The sequence below is a fragment of the Aquarana catesbeiana genome, linkage group LG01 (genome assembly GCF_042186555.1).
Source record: "Aquarana catesbeiana isolate 2022-GZ linkage group LG01, ASM4218655v1, whole genome shotgun sequence".
Taxonomy (NCBI): domain Eukaryota; kingdom Metazoa; phylum Chordata; class Amphibia; order Anura; family Ranidae; genus Aquarana; species Aquarana catesbeiana.
In genome coordinates this window covers 531,989,944-532,008,748 of record NC_133324.1, presented here as the reverse complement: position 1 = coordinate 532,008,748, position 18,805 = coordinate 531,989,944, and the positions used below count along the sequence as shown (strand labels likewise).

The following is an 18,805-nucleotide window of genomic DNA, read 5'->3' as shown; positions in this document are numbered from 1 at the left end:
CACTGCTTTGTCTCCAGTATGAAAGCCCCGAGGGCTTTCACACTGGAGCGGTGCGCTAGCAGGACGGGAAAAAAAGTCCTGCTAGCAGCATCTTCGGAGCGGTGAAGGAGCAGAGTATATACCGCTCCTTCACCGCTCCTGGCCATTGAAATCAATGGGACAGCGTGGCTATACCGCCGGCAAAGCGCCTCTGCAGAGGCGCTTTGCGGTGGTTTTTAACCCTTTCTCGGCTGCTAGCGTGGGGTAAAACCGCCCCGCTATCGGACGAATACCGACGGTAAAGCGCCGCTTTACTGCCATCGCCGCCCCAGTGTGAAAGGGCCCTTAAGGTTGCTCTCATACTGGAGCGGGCATGCGTTGATGGTAAAACGCTGCTAGTGTTAGCGGCGCTTTACCGTCATTTTAGCGGCGCTATTCGGCTGCTAGCGGGGCGCTTATAACCCAGCTAGCGGCCGAGGAAGGGGTTAAATGCGCCCCTGAAGCGCCGCTGCCGAAACACTTTGCAGGCGCTTCGACAGCGGTGCGCATTCATTTCAATGGGCAGGAGTGGTGGAGCAGCGGTATACACCGCTCCAAAGATGCCGCTTGCAGGACTTTTTTTTAACATCTGCCAGCGCATCGCCTCAGTGTGAAAGCCCGAGTGACTGCAGGGAGCCATTTTGCAGGGACTTTACAGGTGCTATTTTTAGCCCAAAAGCGCCTGAAAAACGCCCCAGTGGGTCTAACTGTTAGCTTTTATGAGATGAAGGGAAAAAAAAAAAAATTGGCCAAATATATCGGCCCAAAAAAATCGGCATCATATATCGGCCACCGTGATTTCCAAATATCGGCATCGGCCAGAGAAAAACCCATATCGGTCGACTTCTACTCTGGTGTGGCACGACTCCCATTGTAAAATCGCCAGCTAGGCGTACGTTTTGTCTTTAATCTTTGCGACTTTGCTGAGACTTCTGAGGTAGTGTTTTTTTCTTTTTGACCCCCCTCTCCTCCCTCATTATCCTTGCTGCCTAAAAGCTTACTCCCCAGCACATCCCATCCAAACCTGAGCATAGTGGAAACGCATGTTCCTGCTTCACTTTTTTTTGTGTGTGTGTGTTTTTCACGTGTAAACAAGCAGCACTTGAATGGGCTGCCCTATGAGCGATAAACGCCCCAAAGTTAAGAACCTTTTCGGTCATGGAGCATTGCGCATTTTGGGAGCAAAACATGTGCCTGCATGTTTCCAAACAGGCAACAAACGTGCATAGTGTGTGTGCTTCCATTTAGGCAGTGTTTGAATCCATCTATGCATTTCCAAACACACGCAACCCACACAGTTTGCTGTGCGGTTCGAAAATGTGCTGCAATGCCCACCAAACGATTGTCGTTCTCACGGTGCCATTTAGGCTGGGATTGCATCTGCGCTATTCTGAATGCATGGCAACCTGCACAGAATATGTCAAAACAGAAAATGTCAAAGGCTGTCTTTCTTGCTGTAGTCAAGAGGTCTGCTAATACAAGTGTTTTTAGGACTGGAAAAATTTGCTTGATTTACACAGTAAAAGTGTGTTTTTTTTTTTGCTTCAGGTACATGGTGCATCGACTGCTTCTTGCTGCTTTGGGAAGAAGAGAGCTTGATGATAGAGACCATTATGGAAACAAAAGACTGGACCTCGCAGGACCTCTGCTTGCCTTTCTCTTCAGAGGGTAATATAGGCCATCTTAAACAAGCTTGTTTAATAGTTCTATTTATATGTCTTAAAGCAGGTGTTCTACATGGATTGTTGTTGTTGTTTTTATAGAATGTTTAAAAACTTGCTAAAAGAAGTAAGGATCTATGCACAGAAATTCATTGATCGAGGAAAAGACTTTAATTTGGAACTGGCAATTAAGACAAGAATAATTTCAGACGGCTTAAAGTACTCCTTGGCTACTGGAAATTGGGGCGACCAAAAAAAAGCCCATCAAGCTAGAGCTGGTGTATCACAGGTGAGTTAATTTAGTGCTTTAGAAAACACAAGCTGTAAAGTTTTTAGTGTTAAATCCCTACGTGCAAACAGAATGCTAAAGTATTTATAATTCTGTTAAGCATCTATCAATGCTCATGATCCAGGCACAAATAGATCCTGGATCATCCTCACACTACCCCAGAGTTTAAAGCTGATGTCCAGGTTTACTTTCACTTTAAATAGTTTGTTTGGACCAAGCTGGCCCAAGCAAACTGTGTCCTAAACTAACGTGTAACTAACTAGTACATATAAACTGTACGTAGACTACAAAGCTTCTTGTGATTGGCTAAGTCAGATCATGATGTCATTAGCCTGCCCCTCCAACTCAGCCAATAAGAGCAAGCTTTGTATTAATTGTTAGATTAGAAAGCTGCCAATTCATGGATAAGAGCCTGATACTATTTTGTTCTGGGTGTAAGACAGGAAGGTTTTGTCTCACATCTGGAACACAGTGATGTAGCTGAGGCTACATACAGTTTATACAGCACGCCCAGTGGGTGCACGTTGGTGAAATGGTTTTATACCATTCATGTATAGTGCAATCCTTATAAATGTAAACAAAATACCAGTGCTTGTGACCAATGTGCCGTTAAATCATCCAAAAACGTTATTTCTAATATTTACCAAATAAACTTTTTGAACTAAACTGGGATGGCATAAGAATATGAAGGAAAGGAGATTTTAAGAGTATAACAATATTTAGTATAGAGAAATTGAACATATTTTTAAACACTGGCCGAGTTTATTCAAAGATAGGTTTATTTTGGAGAAGTTTATTCTATATTCTATCTCTGTGTTTAGAAAAGCCCCCTCACTTTGGACTAAATTGGTGCATTATGTGATAGAAAAAAAAAAGTAAAAATTTTTTTGAAAGGCATAATTTCTTTAAATGTAGCGGGTGTAGAGCCTGTAGGTTAACTAAGAAACAATAAATAAGATGGATTTCTCTTTTTTTAAAACTAAAAAGCATTATGAGACTTAGGATTTTATATCTTGGTACATGACGCATGTAATTTGTGTATTAGAATGTCCTTGTGAACTACAAAATGTAGGTAGAACTAAAAGAAAATTACATGCGAGGTTAAGTGAATATATAGTGAATATAAAAATGGTTTCATAAACAAAGCACATATATATATACAACAAAACAACAAAGATCCAAGCTATCTAATATTTTATGGGATTTATTGTGCAAGACCCCATTGGAGAGGGTAGTAAAATTTCAAAAAAAGAAACGCAATTGATTTACCAGTTAGACATTGCAGTCTGACGGTATGAATATAAACATTGACTTAAACGTCTTTTTAACCACTTCCCTACCGCGCATAGTGATTTGACGGCAGCAGGAACCCTTTGTCCCTCTGGGCTGCCGTCATATGACGTCTTTTACTCTCTGAGCCTCTAGGGGGCGTGCCCGCCGCGTCACTAGGCACCTGATGCGCGTGCCCGGCGTTAGCGATGTCCACCTGGCACCTGCGATTGCCCCTGAACACAGCAGGACCGTGGATCTGTGTGTGTAAACGCACAGATCCACGTCCTGTCGGAGGATAGGAGACCGATGGTGTGTTCCCAGTACAGAGGAACACTGATCGGTCTCCTCCCCTTGTGAGTCCCCTCCCCCTACAGTTAGAATCACTCCCTAGGATACACATTTAACCCCTTCCTCGCCCCCTAGTGTTAACCCCTTCTCTGCCAGTCACATTTACACAGTAATCAGTGCATTTTTATAGCTCTGATCGCTGTATAAATGTGAATTGTCCCAAAATAGTGTCAAAAGTGTCCGAAGTGTCTGCCGCAATATCACAGTCATGATAAAATTCGCAGATCACTGCCATTACTAGTAAAAAAAAAAAAAAAATTGCCATAAATTTATCCCCTATTTTGTAGACGCTATAACTTTTGCGCAAACCAATCTATATACGCTTATTGCGATTTTTTTTTTTTTTTACCAAAAATATGTATAATACTACATATCGGCCTAAACAGTAAAAAAAATTTTTTTTTTTAATAGGATATTTATTATAGAAGTGTTGCATGACTGCGCAATTGTCATTCAAAGTGTAACAGCGCTGAAAGATGAAAATTGGTCTGGGCAGGAAGGGGGGTGAAAATGCCCTGTATTGAAGTGGTTAAGTAAATTTTAGTGTGAAAAATTTTATTAATTTGTAGTGATCGGTCCCTATAAAATATTTATAGTGTTTTTTAAATGTCAAATATAATTGCTTTTTATACTTTGGCACACCAATAGCAGTATTTATTTCAATTGTTTTTATAGTATGTTTTGTTCATATTGTAGGTAAGGTGGAATGCTGCTTTAATGTGTTGTGGTCCCTTTAAATCTTATACATTGGGTTGTGCATAATATTATGATCATGAATTTAATATTTTGCAACGTTATACAAATTTATCCACATTCCCATGTTATGTTTGCAGTGATGGCGGCAAATTGTTTTCACAATTGTTTTTTTTTTTTTTTTCATTGATGATTGTAATGAGTGTGTGTATAGATAGGTATAGAGGGAGAAAGAGAGAGAGTGCGGAGCCATGTTTTGGAGTAATGTCATACTGTGCAAGCCTGTCAGCTCACAGGCAACAGTGCTACGGATTGTTTGCATGTTTTCCTTGTGTCGGGCATGACACTGGAAGATGCAAGTGTGCTATACATATGCTTTTAATAAAGTGTAAAGGAATTTATGCTGTGTGGCACTCCCTCTATTTCCTTATGCTATTGGAGACTGGTATCTATTGATGTGACCCTGGGATGTTTGAACAAGTTTAACTATACTATATATTGGCTGGAGGAAGAGCTTGTATCTTATATTTCCTGGAAGAGTGGGACTGAATGCATGAAAATTTTGATTATAATGGTGACCCATTAGTAATTGTGATCTGTGGATGAATACTCCATATCTTTGGGTGGTAGTCGCGTTATGTGCATTCAAGCACGGTACAAGATTTAATGGCATATACCACATTGCACTGTACAACGGATTAGACTGTGGCTGTTTTTTTTTTTTAATTTATTTTTTTTCCGTTTTTTTTCCAAAAAAACTTTGAATTATCACTTTGAGGTTTCATAACTGATTTAAACACAAAATATTTTGGAATTCAGGCATTATACACTGATATTTTAGGGTTTATGTATAATTAAGATACCAGCACGGTCACATTTTTATGCTACACCCAAACGTTTTTTTTTTAGTCACTGTAGGTATATTTACTGTGATGATGGTGCAGACTATTCTTTGATATTTAAAGCAGACCTTGACCCGCTTCGAAGTCTCTCTCTCCCCCCCCCCCCCTCGCCCTCTCGTCCCTAACTCTACACAAATAGGGTGGTTTGTTTTTTCGTTAACTTTTTTTTCTTCTTAAAAGCACAGTCCTATCCCTCTGTGCACATCATACGCCTAGACCTGGGTTCTCCAAACTATGGCCCTTCAGTTGTTCAAGAACTACAATTCCCATCATGCCTAGTCATGTCTGTGTATGTCAGTTTTACAATGCCTCATGGCCCTCCAGCAACAGCTGGAGGGACATAGTTCGGAGATCCCTGGCCTAGACGATAAACACGCATAGCGCTCGCTGGGTCATCTTAGATATGCATGTTGCGTATCCCAAGAGGCCTTGAGTCTGCCATTCAGCTAGTAGGAGGGGGCATCAAAATGTAAAAAGGACAATCAGCATAAACAGATATAAAATCGCAAATATATGCAAGCTGAACACTTTAGGTAATCACATATGCCTAAAAACGTATAGAAAAAATGAGGGTAAGTGCAGCGCAATAAATAGAAACTGAAAGACAAAAGTCCAATGCACATCTGGAATATATTAATATCAAATGTCCTTTATGACAGATACATGTTGTGTAGACTCCAATGGTGTAATCTGTCATAATCAGTTTCACCCAGATAAACAAAAATGCGCTTACCAGATTCTGTGGACCTCTGCAAGCAGAGGTCAAACTCACATGTATCCCCGCAGGGATGATGGTAGTTCCTGGTGTCGTCTCTGGAATCCTCAATGGAGCCTGATGATCCAGCCGTCCAGCAGGGGGATGTCAGGTGTATATGACCAGGTCAGCAGAGATGTGTATCAAAAGGGTAATGACCGCTCCAATGCATGTATAAAAAATGGGGACACAATCTGAGTGCACTCCGTAGGTTTATTATTAAAAAGTCACTTGCAACAAGTAAAAAACAAGCGCTATAAAGAGCAACACATTAAAATGAATGGGCAGCAGCACAATCATTGATCAGGTGCATAACGCAGTATGGCAGCGGGTGACGTGCGTGAGAAAACTTCTCCCCCCGTACGCGGCGTTACATCCTAGCTGGACTTTGTCAGCGAGGGGTGGAGCCTGACAGTCACCCAGCGGCTATTCAAAGAGCGGAGAGTGTCCGCACAGATTACGGCAAAACCGGAAGTCAGAGGAAACTTCCATGGCCATTGTCTTTCAGTTTTTGTATTGCGCTGCACTTACGCTCATTTTTTCTAGTAGGAGGGGGCAGGCCTAGCAGTGTGTCATCGCGAGGCCCGCTGGCAGAACCCGGAAGTTCTGGTGGACCTCTCAATGACACGAGTAAGATGGTGGCAAGGGACAGAGCTGTGTCTGGTCACAGAAGGTTGTCAGCTAGACAACACTGGATCCGTTGGCTGGGTGAGTGCCTACAACACCACCAGGTAAGCAGGGGTATAGGGGGAAAAAAGCGTTTAAGCTTGAAGTTACTATTTAATTGATACGCTTTTCATTGAATTGCATAGGACTGTATAACATATGTTTGGATGGAAATTGTTATTTGAAGTGGTTGCACAATTTGGGTGTTTGTTGCTCATTTAAAGACACAGTAGTTACTGTACTTTGGTACTTTGGTATTTTATTTTTTTATTTTGTTTACATTAGTAAAGATACCGGTATACATGAAATATTTGATATTTTTGTGAGTTTATTTTTTGCACGTTTAATTTTTATTTAGCACAGTTTTTTTTTTTTTTTTTTTTTTTTATGCTTCTAAGGAAATAGTTTGTTTGGGCCATTTTTAAAGTAAAAGTAAACCTGGACATCAGCTTTAAACGTAGGCAAACGCACATGAATACAGTTGTGTAAGATGTCTTACCTGCCTGCCCTGCCAGTAACTTTGTAAGTTTTCCCCACCAGTGTGATAGCACATATATATATATATATATATATATATATATATATATATATATATATATATATATATATATATATATATATATATATATATATATATATATATATATATATTTATGTTTTATTGACACACTGCTTTCCCTCCCTCTTCCAATCTGACTGCGCCCCCCACCCCCCCAGTTATTAATGAGCAGGGAAGAGCCAGGGCTTCTTGGAGAGAGGCTGGGACAGTTGTAATCAAGGGAGGTTTTACAGTGGTTGTAAACCCTTACAACACACTTTTTTGCTACAGGTAAGCCTATAATAAGGCTTACCTGTAGCTACCCTGGATATCTCCTAAACCTTAATGGTTTAGGAGATATCCCCTGTATTTGCATGTGCCAATATCATCAGCACAGGCGCACTGAAGCAATGGCATGTACGTGCCGTTGCTTCAGTGAGTGTGCCGTTACTAGCGGGTCCCGCACGCATGCGCGTGAATGACGTCATCGTGGCTCCTGCCAATCCCAGCGCCTGAGCCCGCGATACCCGGAAATTACTCCGGGAGCGATGTAGGCTGCCGGAGCGGTGTACGAGGATGGCTGCAGGGGCTTTGATCTCAGGTAAGTAATTCACAATGAGCTAGTATGCTATGCATACTAGCTCAATATGCCTTTTGTCTTGCAGGTTTTTATTTTTGTCCTAGGGTTTACAATGACTTTAACTATCCTGAAATTGACTGACTGGTGTACCGGTGGTACTGCTAATCTCAAAGAATGTACATTTTATTGCAAATGTTCATATAAACGGAAATTCAAGTATGAGTAAACATAACCATTCTGACAACATCCAAAACAGATCAGTGCTGCTCCAAGCTCTCAGTATCAGTCTCCTGGGTTTACACTCTGTCTCTGATCGCACCTGAATACAGAGCACACCACGCTTCAAGATACAATATAGCATACAAGTATCGCCGCACACTATTCAACTCTGGTGTGATGTAATTAAAAGGCAGGCTTCAGCTCAGATTGAACATGCCCTCTGACATGTTTCACCCACATTGGACTTAGTCACAGAGGATTAGGCCTAATTTGGGTGAAACATGTCAGCTGGGCGGGGATGTGAGCTGAAACCTGTCTTTCATTCCCTTCACACTGGAGTTGAATACAGTGTGATGTAAAACTCCTGGAAATTTTGAATCGAGGAAAAATGTTGGTTGGTCCCATTTATTTTCCAGAAAACAAACATTTTTAGAAAAATTTATGAAAAGTTCATTGTGGAGTAGGTTTACGAATTGGAAGTCGTTTTATTACACTGGAAATGTGAAATGCAGTGTACATAAAAGTAGTATGCTTGAAATAAAACTACAGCTTATTCAGTAAATTAATTTTGCTTTTTGAAATTTTATATTTTATTACAAAAAGAGTAACAAGGGCTGTATATGGTAAGAACATTTCAACTACACAGGAGAACAGGTAACCACCCCCCTTTCCCGCGTAATAATTTCAAGTGGTTGTAAAGTCAGGTTTTTTATCTTAATGCATTAAGATAAGCCTTCTGTGTGCAGCAGCAGCCCCCCTATTACCTGAGCCCATCTTGATCCAGCGATGTTGGAGTGTCTTGGCTGCCCAGGACTCCCCTCTTCATTGGCTGAGACAGCAGCGTGGCGCCATTGGCTCCTGCTGCTGTCAGTCAGTGAGCCAATGAGGAGAGGGGCTGAACCACAGCTCCGTGTCTGAATGAACACAAGGAGCTGCGGCTCAGCTCGGGTGCCCCCATAGCAAGCTGGGGGGAGAGCCCGGAGTGCCAGTGAGGGACCCGTTAAGAGGAGGGTGAACACTTCCTTAGGCCTCATGTGCACTGCTGCTGGTAAACTGATGTTCAGAGGCAGTTGGCTGCTTTTTTCAGCTGCCCCTGGACACAACCAATGTTATCTTATGTGTACATGTACACAGGTTCGTTTAATGTTGTTTTTAGGCAGTTGCGTTTAGAGGCTTTTCTTTGAAGGCAAAAAGAGTACAGACGCCGAAGTTTCTGATGCTAAACGCAGTTTAGCTGCGTTTCCTTTACAGGCGTTTTTCATTTTTGGCTATTTTGAAAAAAGATCATTTTCCCTTCACCCCGACATATCTGTTCTGCATGCAAATGGATCCTTTGTTCTGGACACAAAGTTGACTAATTTTATGTTAAACTGGACACTAGAAGATCTACGTCTGGAGTCCCCCATCTTTGACAAACAGGCCAAAAATATGTCTGGGTGAAGAGACCATTCCCCTGGGAATAATCTGCTGGCGGCACAAGTAGTCCGCCTGCCAATTCTCTATTCCTGGAATGAAGACTGCGGATAGGCATGGAATATTTCTTTCTGCCCAAGTTAGAATATGGTTCACCTCTCTCTGCGCTGAGAAACTCTTGGTGCCCCCTTGGTGATTGATGTAGGCCACAGCCGTGGCATTGTCGGATTGGATCCTGACAGGACAATCCCTTAACCTGGAAGTCCAGGCTTTCAGAGCCAGATGCACGAAAAATAACAAAAAATATAGTGTAACACTATATACTAACAGACGTATAAACCAAAAAAACCTAAGTGCATACACACAGTAACTAAAATCTTATCAAACCATGTATGACCATGAGTATAAATTGCACAATATAAATATGCAGTGTTAATCAGCAGAACAATTGAGTGAAACAATGAATAATAAACCTAATTGGCAAATATAAACAATTACTGGTAATGAGAAAACCGTGACGGTTAAAAAAACCTAAATTAGTTGTAAAAAAAACTTAAAACATAACAGTCCATGATATAAACTTGTGGAAAAAATTGTGAAAAAAAAAAAAAATGTGAAAAACCACCACCAAAAGTCTATGGGGGTTGTATGTAACAAATGATGGAAATATAACTCCCAGGTGGTTCGCAAGTGGATTAATTTCACCAGATCTGACAGGTAGGTCGACAGTGAGGGAACCACAAGTGAACAGAAGATCTAGATTGGTGCCGGGGCCATCACCAGGAGCATCAAGAGGCTTACCGGAACTTAATGACTTGAAATGACATACGTCATACAAGTCAAAAAAAGGCTTGTTGACCACCCGGTCCCAGCAATATATCTTGTCAGATGTCGTCAGCATACAGTGGGAAGGGAGGGTAACATCACAGCTTCCACAGGCAATCCGACATAGGCCAAACGAATAATTCATATGCCATGCGAGGCGTAAGAAAACTCACATAGCGTGATAACGTTTAAAACACTGGTTTATTAAAATAATTAAAAAACAAACTCACATATTAGAAGATCAGAAACAGCTCTAACATCATATAGCGGCAAAGGTGAGGGGTCCATGCGGTGAGGAGATGATCCTGTCTTTTCAGAATGCGTCTTCTATACATATAATTTCTCTCTGCAATACGCCTCTGAAGAAGGGACACCATCCTGAAACATGTTAGGCCTCACGGCTGAACGACAGCAGCCCAGCAAGCTAATAAAGATGACCCAGGCAGCTTCCCGATCTCCCTAATGACAGGTCCCCCAAGGGTCTCCAGACTTCTGCTTCCAGATGACTCAAGTGTAATCAGCTTATCCACAGGAGGTTTAGAATCTTGTCGTTGGCGGTAAAACAGCGCTATTTTTAGCGCTGTTTTACCGCGGTATTCGGCCGCTAGCGGTGCGGTTTTAACCCCCCTCTGGCGGCCGAAAAAGGGTTAAAACCCCTCGTATAGCGCGGCAATAGCCACGGTATTACCGCGGTATAGCCGCGCTGTCCCATTGATTTCAATGGGCAGGAGCGGTTTAGGAGCGGTGAATACACCGCTCCTTCACTGCTCCAAAGATGCGGCTGACAGGAGATTTTTTCTTCTCCTGCCAGTGCTCCGCTTCAGTGTGAAAGCCCTCGGGGCTTTCACACTGAACAAACAGCGGAGGCTGTTTAGGGGCGGTTTGCAGGCGCTAATTTTTAGCGCAATAACGCCTGCAAACCGCCCCAGTGTGAAAGGGGCCTAAGTTCCGGTAAGCCTCTTGATGCTCCTGGTGATGGCCCCGGCACCGATCTAGATCTTCTGTTCACTTGTCGTTCCCTCACTGTCGACCTACCTGTCAGATCTGGTGAAATTAATCCACTTGCGAACCTGGGAGTTATATTTCCATCATTTGTTACATGCAACCTCCATAGACTTTTGGTGGTGTTTTTTCACAAATTTTTTTTTTTTTTTTCCACAAGTTTATATCATGGACTGTTATGTTTTAAGTTTTTCTTTTTTTACAACTAATTTAGGTTTTTTGAACCTAAGGTTTATTATTCATTGTTTCACTCAGTTGTTCTGCTGATTAACACTGCATATTTATATTGTGCAATTTATACTCATGGTCATACATGGTTTGATAAGATTTTATTTACTGTGTGTATGCACTTAGGTTTTTTTGGTTTATACGTCTGTTAGTATATAGCGCTACACTTTATATTTTTTGTTACTTTTTACCTTGAGTCTATAGGTGTGTTAGCTGCTATCCTAGTGTTTTCTTTGGTCTAGCGCAGCGCTGTACTCATCCATTTATTTGTTTCTAACACAGAGCCAGACGCACTGCCTGAATCTCTAGGATGTTGATGGGCTAGGCTCTTTCAGTTCTTGAACACTATCCTTGGACAGTTGTCTTCTCTAGTACTGCTCCCCAGCCTGAAAGGCTGGCATCTATCATTACCACTTTCAAGGTGTAGCTGTAATAAAAATCCTATTTTTTTTTTTTTTAAACGCAGCTAAGCGTGGCAAAACGGATGTTTTTAAACGTGGGTTTTTATCTGTCAAGTTAAATTGTTCAGGAGAGGTTGTAAAAACGTCCCATGTACATTAAGCCTTACTGCTGCTGGTGAGGAAACGCTGTGATGATCCAGAAGCAGCAGAAAGATTGTCTGGAATGAATACTCTGAAAGGGAAATGCTAATTGCACTTTCATAATGGTCCTCATCATTTAATTACATAAAGGTGTTTTTTAATGTCTTTAGGGCACCTTTGGCATGCAAGGATGTGTTTTCATCCTTGTAGCATTTGGAAAAGAATATTTATTCTCACAATATTTGCAAATTGTAGCAGAAATTGCACTATGAAAATGGTTTCCAAACTCTAGATGTTGGTCTTACAGTTTTACTGAGTTGAGGAAAATAAACTATTTACTGAGCAGAATATAGGTAAACATGGTGTGATGGTGAACACTTATAGAAATCTTTTAAAGGTTAAAAAATAGACTAATTTGTCAGACAAATTTACCTTCTTACCTTTTTGTCCCATCAGGCCTTAATTATCATCTACTGTTTCCCAACAATCACCCAATTGTTGGAGGTACAGTTTGCCCAAATGTAGGCAAACTAAACTGAAGCTTTTCCCCTGTAGTTCCTCGTAGTGGCAGAAATGCATTTTCTCTGGTTTGAGAATTGCCTTGAGAAACAGCCTAAGCGTTGAGAATGTAGCCATAACAGTGTTACTTGAATTGTATTCCAGGATTTGCTGGTCTTGAGAAAACTTACAACAATTTGAGACTTTACATAAGGTCCCAAATCTTTTCATTAAGATCTCCATGCTTTATAGTTTGAATAAAATGCCATAGATATATTATTATAGAAGGACCTATTCCACACTTTTTTTTTTTCCTCCCTCAAGAAGAAACCAACCGCTTTGAAAAATATTTTTTCTCAATTTTTTTTTTTTTTCCCCCACACCTTCCCATCTCTATGTGGCGATACTTGTATGCGAGTTAAGACAGCATTACATTCCCAAAATACCCCCTTAGAGCCGATACAGTATGTTATTGTCGGGGGGTTAAAGAATTTTATAATTGTAAAGTAAATTCTAAAGGGGTGTTTGTGTTTTTCTTTTATTTTATATATGTATGTATGCATGTATGTGTGTGTGTATGTATGTGTTTTACTAGCCTTGCACAGTGCAACCCTGATCCTACTCTTCTGTCCTGCGCTGGCAGTCCTGTCTCCTTCCACTTGACCGGTGCCTCCAATAGCAAGCTGTGAAGCAAATTTCTCAGTCAGTGAGGAGAGAGAGACCCGTGCACATCTCTGGATCGAGAGGGAGGCTCTGGTGAGTATAAGGGAGGGGCTTTGGGGGGGGGGAGCAGCACACAGATTTTGTTACCTTCATGCATACAGTGCATGAAGGTAAAAAAAAAAATCAGCCTTTACAACCACCAAATATTATACCCAAATCTAAAAATGTTTAGGAGAATCTTTGCGAACAGAATTACTCCGTGCCTAAGTAAACTAAACTATCCAGACAAGGCTGGCTTTCTACCCAGTAGAGAAGCCAGATGTTTTTGCCCAGTTTAAAAGTTTCCCTGATAGATTGTACAGGGTGGAATATAGGTTTACAACTGGGCTAAGGAACCTGCTGATGGGAGAAGTGAAAATAAACAATTTGGCTGCTTTTCCATTTTGCAGTTACAAGCTGAGCAAGGGTAAAGACTTTGTTACTGTACTGCAGTAGAGAAAAACTGGGTCTTCGAACCTGCCTTACACGTGCTGTGTGGTAGAACAGTGTAAATTTCACGACCAGATGAACAAAAGAAATTACTTTAGCAGATAAGATGGCTTTTGTGTTTTATCTGTATTTTTAACAGTTAGCCTGTTTAACAGTTTCAATGATTTGTCTCTCTTCTGGACTAGCATTAGCTTGCGATTGCCCATTTCCAGTAAAGGTGAATAGTCAGTTCATAGAGTCCACCATGGCCAAAGTAGACAGAGGTGTTTTATATAGGATGTAACAATCCTGACTGAAGAACTTTGACTGTACTCTGCATTACATATGTGCTCATGTGTGTTTATTATCTTACGATTGTTGGCTACAGTGATCTCGAACCTCTTTTAATCAAATTGTTCTTTAAAGTTGTGCAGAAATAGTATGTGATGGGAGAGTATAGCAATGCACACTATTCACAGTAACATGTTACGTGTACTGCAGACTTTCTCTCATCTCTATATGTTCTCAACTAGCATTTCTCTTTCGTACATCAACTGAAACAGCGCCTCCTTAAACTTGACCATTGGGTATATCGCCTCCGCAAGAGTAGGACTAGGCAAAACAAAAAACACCTGGCTACGCCCATGGGCTGTCCTTGGTATATAACCCTCTCCATGCTCTGGGTATTCAGTTTATTTGTCTAGTCAGGAGTAAGGAGCTAGCTCCTTGCTGGGATCATTTGGTCCCAGTAAATTTAGCTTTGTCTTTCTTCCATGCATTTCTCCTGGCTGATATACAATCAACTGCTGAGCTGGGTGATGTGGTCTCCCCAGTCCAGCCAGCGAGCGTGTGCAGACTGCAGCTACGCGCTAGGCCGGCTGCAACATAGCCTCAACGGACGGAGGCTAGCCCGCGAGTTAAACGTCTCGCAGGGTCGCATACGACCAGGGGTTTTGTTCCGAGCCACAGCGGAGAGAGTGCAGAGTGCACAGTGGTGTCCCCTTAAATGTTCACCCGGCCTGGTGGAGTACAGTACCTTTTTGCAGGGGGGTCCCCTTGCAGAGGGTGCAGCAATGTTGAAGGCACAAAGGATCCTGGCAGCATGCTTCAGCATGTCAAATGGCCGGCGGCCATGTTTGGGAGGTCCGATGACATCACGGTGGCCATTTTCGCTTGGTTTGGCCGGTCTCCGGCCGGTGGCCATGTTTGTGTAGCCGATGTCACGGCGACCATTTTCCGTTTTAGTCAATCTAGTGGTCTCAGCAGCGAGTGAAAAATCGCTGGTGGACGCACTTGTTACTGCAGTGTGGGACTGTAAAGATGGAGGATGCAGCTGACAGGGCCACGGATGTGGCTGTGTCCTTTGGTACGCATAAGTCACCTCACATACCAAAGGTGTTTACTTATCTGCCTTCTTTTGATTGGTTGTTCCCATTCCTTATAGGTAAACCTAAGTTGCCCTTTTTGTGATCCCCAAAACGTTTCTCAGTACACTACCCCTTTGAAGAATCAGTGGTGGACCCTCCTGTTTCCAGTTTGAACAAAGCTACCATGATCCCAGTAGAGGAATCCCCATCCTTTTAAGGACCCGACTGACAGGAAAGTGGAGACTGTGGCATGCAGCATGTTTGCTACGGCTGGTTCGACATTGCATCTAGTCTTGGCCTCCGCCATGTCGCAGTCGCAGTCCCTAACTGAATGGGCCAAGCTTTTGCGCCAGGGTCTGGGTAGTGACCAGGTTCTCGCTGCTTATGTTGATTTAGTGGACCAGTTGGTCCATGGGCTGCAGTATATTTGTGATGCGGCTCCTGTGCTGTCCAAGCTTTCTGTTTCAGCATTGGTGATTAGACGTGTGCTGTGGCTTAAGAATTGGTCGGCAAGCCTCTAAGAAAGCTCTCATTGATCTGCCCTTTCAAGGCGACCGCCTATTTGGGGCTACCCTGGATGACATTAAGGGTGTCACGGGGGGGGAAGAGTACCTCCCTGCCTCAATTTAGGAAAGGGAAGTAGCCTCATCGCAGATGGGGGCCTTCTTTCTTGGCCCATAAATTCTTTCGGAGTCCCGGGACTGCAGATAAAGGAAACAGATCTCTCAAGTCTTCCCAGGGAAGTTCCAAGCAGTCTTGGTCTGGTAGGGTTAGAGCAGGCTTCTCTGGATCCACTGACAAGACTCCTTCAGCATGAAGGTCTGCCCTCACCCATTGCTGGGGTGGGGGGACATCTTCGCTGGTTTCCAGATTCATGGACTTCCTTCGTGAGCGTCAAGGGGGTCCACGAATTTAACCTTTTGGGGGTGCCAAAGAAGGGGGACAGAGTTCGTCCACTTCAGGGGGCCCTGTGTCTCCTTGTGCAGGTATAATTCCTGTAAAGGTTTGGCTGACGTCCGAACTACCCGAGGTCCCCTGTAGCCCCATCCAGGAAATTGGGTTACCTGCATCTGACTCTGGAGTGAATGCTGACCAGGTTAGTAGTGTTTCTTCTCAAACGTCGGCCCCTTTAGCAGGTTCAGTTCAACAGGAAGTAACTGACTCTTGGCAATCTTGCGGGTTCCTCTGGTAGACGCTGCAGTTGTCCTAGTGCCGCTGCGGGGCCAACACCTTCCTCTTCTGCTGTGCCTGCGAAGGACCGAGGGCGAAAGTCTTCTGGTCATTCAGCTGGCCATAAAACGTCCCTTGGAAGCTACAGCTCAGAGGACCAGTTGTACCGAGGGCTGAGCTTCCATCCTGCTTTACAATAACTGGCTTTAATGGCCTAGTCATTGAAAGCCAGGTACTGAGAGATAGAGGTCTGTCGGGATCAGTGATCCCTACTGTGGTGAAGGTGAGGAAGTCGACTTCAAATAAGAGATACCATTGTATGTGGAAAGCGTACATTTCTTGGTTTGAGTCGATTGGCGTTAATCCTCGATTGTTTTCTGTGGCTCGATTCTTAGCTTTTCTTCAACGGGGCGTTGAGCAGAAGTTAGCCTTGAGTACCATCAAGGGCCAGGTGTCTGCCTTAGCAGTATTCTTTCCCCTAGCCACTCGCTCTTTAGTTCGTACCTTCATTCAAGGAGTCTGGCATGTGGCTCCGCCTGTACAGTCTTTTGCTGCCATGAAATTTAAACTTGGTACTATCAGTTCTCCAGAAACCTCCATTCGAGAATATTTTGGAGATTCCCTTACCTACGTTGTCCCAGAAGGTGGCAGTCTTGGTGGCTATTACCTCGGCCCGCAGGTTTTTGGTGTTGGCGGAATTATCCTGTCGTAGTCCCTATTTAGTACTCCATAGGGATAAAGTGGTTCTTCGTACCTGTCCGTCATTTCTGCCCAAGGTTGTCTCTCTGACTACCATTTGAATGAGGACATTGTGTTGCCGTCCTTGTGTCCCAAGCCGGCTCATCCCAAGGAATTTCCTTTGCATGCATTGGATGTGGTTCATGCAATTCAGGTGTATCTGGCAGCCACTGAGTCCTTCCAGAGGTCAGACTCCCTTTTTCTTTCTCGAACATCACGGGACACAGAGCCTCAGTAATTACTGATGGGTTATATAGGGTATCACTAGGTGATTGGACACTGACACACCCTACCAGAAAGTTCAACCCTCTATATAATCCCTCCCCTTGCAGGGATACCTCCGTTTTTACGCAAGTGTTTTAGGTGATGGACGTGTAAAGATGTCCTGTGCTGAGCTCCAAAGGGATTATCCTATATCCTATACTGGGGCAAGCCAGGCGAACCGGATCCATTTCAAGGTGTCTTTTTTAGGCCGAATTGGATGGTACCCGGGCCTCGTGTCCGAAGAAACGAGGTTTTACCTGTAACGCTTCTCTTTTTAGAGAGCTGGACCCCGCATATCAGAAAATGGTTTTCTATCCTTATTTCTGGCCGGGTGCTTTACAGGCCAGAACTGTGGATCCCCCTATTCGTAGGGGGCCCCAGTCTCTGAAGGTTTTTTCAAACGGAGCCCACAGTGAGAGGCCTATACAACAGAACCCTGCGGCTGGATAAGGTAAGGGAGATTCCACAGAATTTTCTAATTCTAGTAGGTTTCTCCTTTAAGGTAAATGCATGCTATGCCTATTGTCGCCACCGGGGGCTGCCAAGAACACATAACTTCACATGCTGATGTCGGTCTCAGTGTTTCCACGCTGCACAAGCTCCTCCGGCCGGCTCAGGTAGGATGGGATGGGGGGCTCTCCTTAGGGTTATCTCCCCCCAGACTAGGGGGAGGCTGCAGGTGGGCTGTAGAGTGGTTAGACACCGCATTTTCGCCGCCGTTTTGCCACGTGCAGGCCCCATCACTACAGGCCTCTCTCCTTCTCCCCCTCCCCCAGCCTTTCCTCCAGGCTGTTCCGGAGGGTCGGCCCGCGCTGGAAGTGCACAGTTTTCGAAAAACAAGGGGGGGTGGGGCGTCAGCACAGCGTCCAGCGTGCTCAGACGCCCACAGATGCTGGCTGCAGGCTATTGAGGCACAGATTACATGTGCACTAAGCCTTCTGGAGGGACACAGGCATGTAAGGTGGGACACAGGCATTCTCCTAGGCAGCATTTACCAAGCTAACACCAGACTGGGCATTTGGTAGCAGGGCTTTTAGCCGGACTACATCGCTCAGCAGTCAGTGTTCATTTTGTGATACCTCCACCTTCTTGCTTTGCACTATGGGTAGAAGAGGTTCAAACACCCCAAGAACCAGAGACTTTAGGGGATCTTGTTCGGGTTCTGAGGACCCCCTTTCTGCAGCATCCTCCCCCCCCTGAGGAGCCAGGGACGGCTAGTCAGGGGGAGCCATTGGGGTCAGGGGCTACACCTGCTTTTGGCACTTCAGCCCCTGTATACAGTACACAGGAGGTTTTTTCCTCAACCGTTAATGGTTTAGAGGAAAGATTAATGGCCGTGATTACATCTTCACTCGGTGGAAGAAAACGCACTAGGCCTTCCTCTGTTCCCCAAGACCCTCAGGCAGAGGAGCTCTGGGATAAAGGAGAAGAATCCCTTTCAGAGGATCAGGATGGGACGGATGATTCCTCTTCGGAGGAATCAGGTGGAGAGGGGCCCTCTGCGACTTCTCAGGAGGAGAAAGATCCTTACTGGATTGGTCCGCTCCACATTTAAGTTGCCCGTATCTGAATCGGTTAAAGAACCCTCTTCTTCTTTAGGGTCACTGAAACCTCCTCAAACAGTACAGGCTTTTCCTGTTCATAATTTACTTGAAAAGCTTCTTTATTCTGAGTGGGATCACCCAGA

At 43.7% G+C, this 18,805-nt stretch overlaps 1 protein-coding gene across 1 annotated transcript in view; it reads left to right on the top strand.

The window, feature by feature from the left end:
- Positions 1-18,805, top strand: part of POLR2B (RNA polymerase II subunit B) — a 575,272-nt gene that overhangs the window by 180,409 nt on the left and 376,058 nt on the right. The window contains exons 9-10 of the mRNA XM_073594755.1: positions 1,567-1,686; positions 1,782-1,968. Of these exons, the coding sequence (XP_073450856.1) occupies positions 1,567-1,686; positions 1,782-1,968 (307 nt within the window). The remainder of the gene's footprint in view (positions 1-1,566; positions 1,687-1,781; positions 1,969-18,805) is intronic.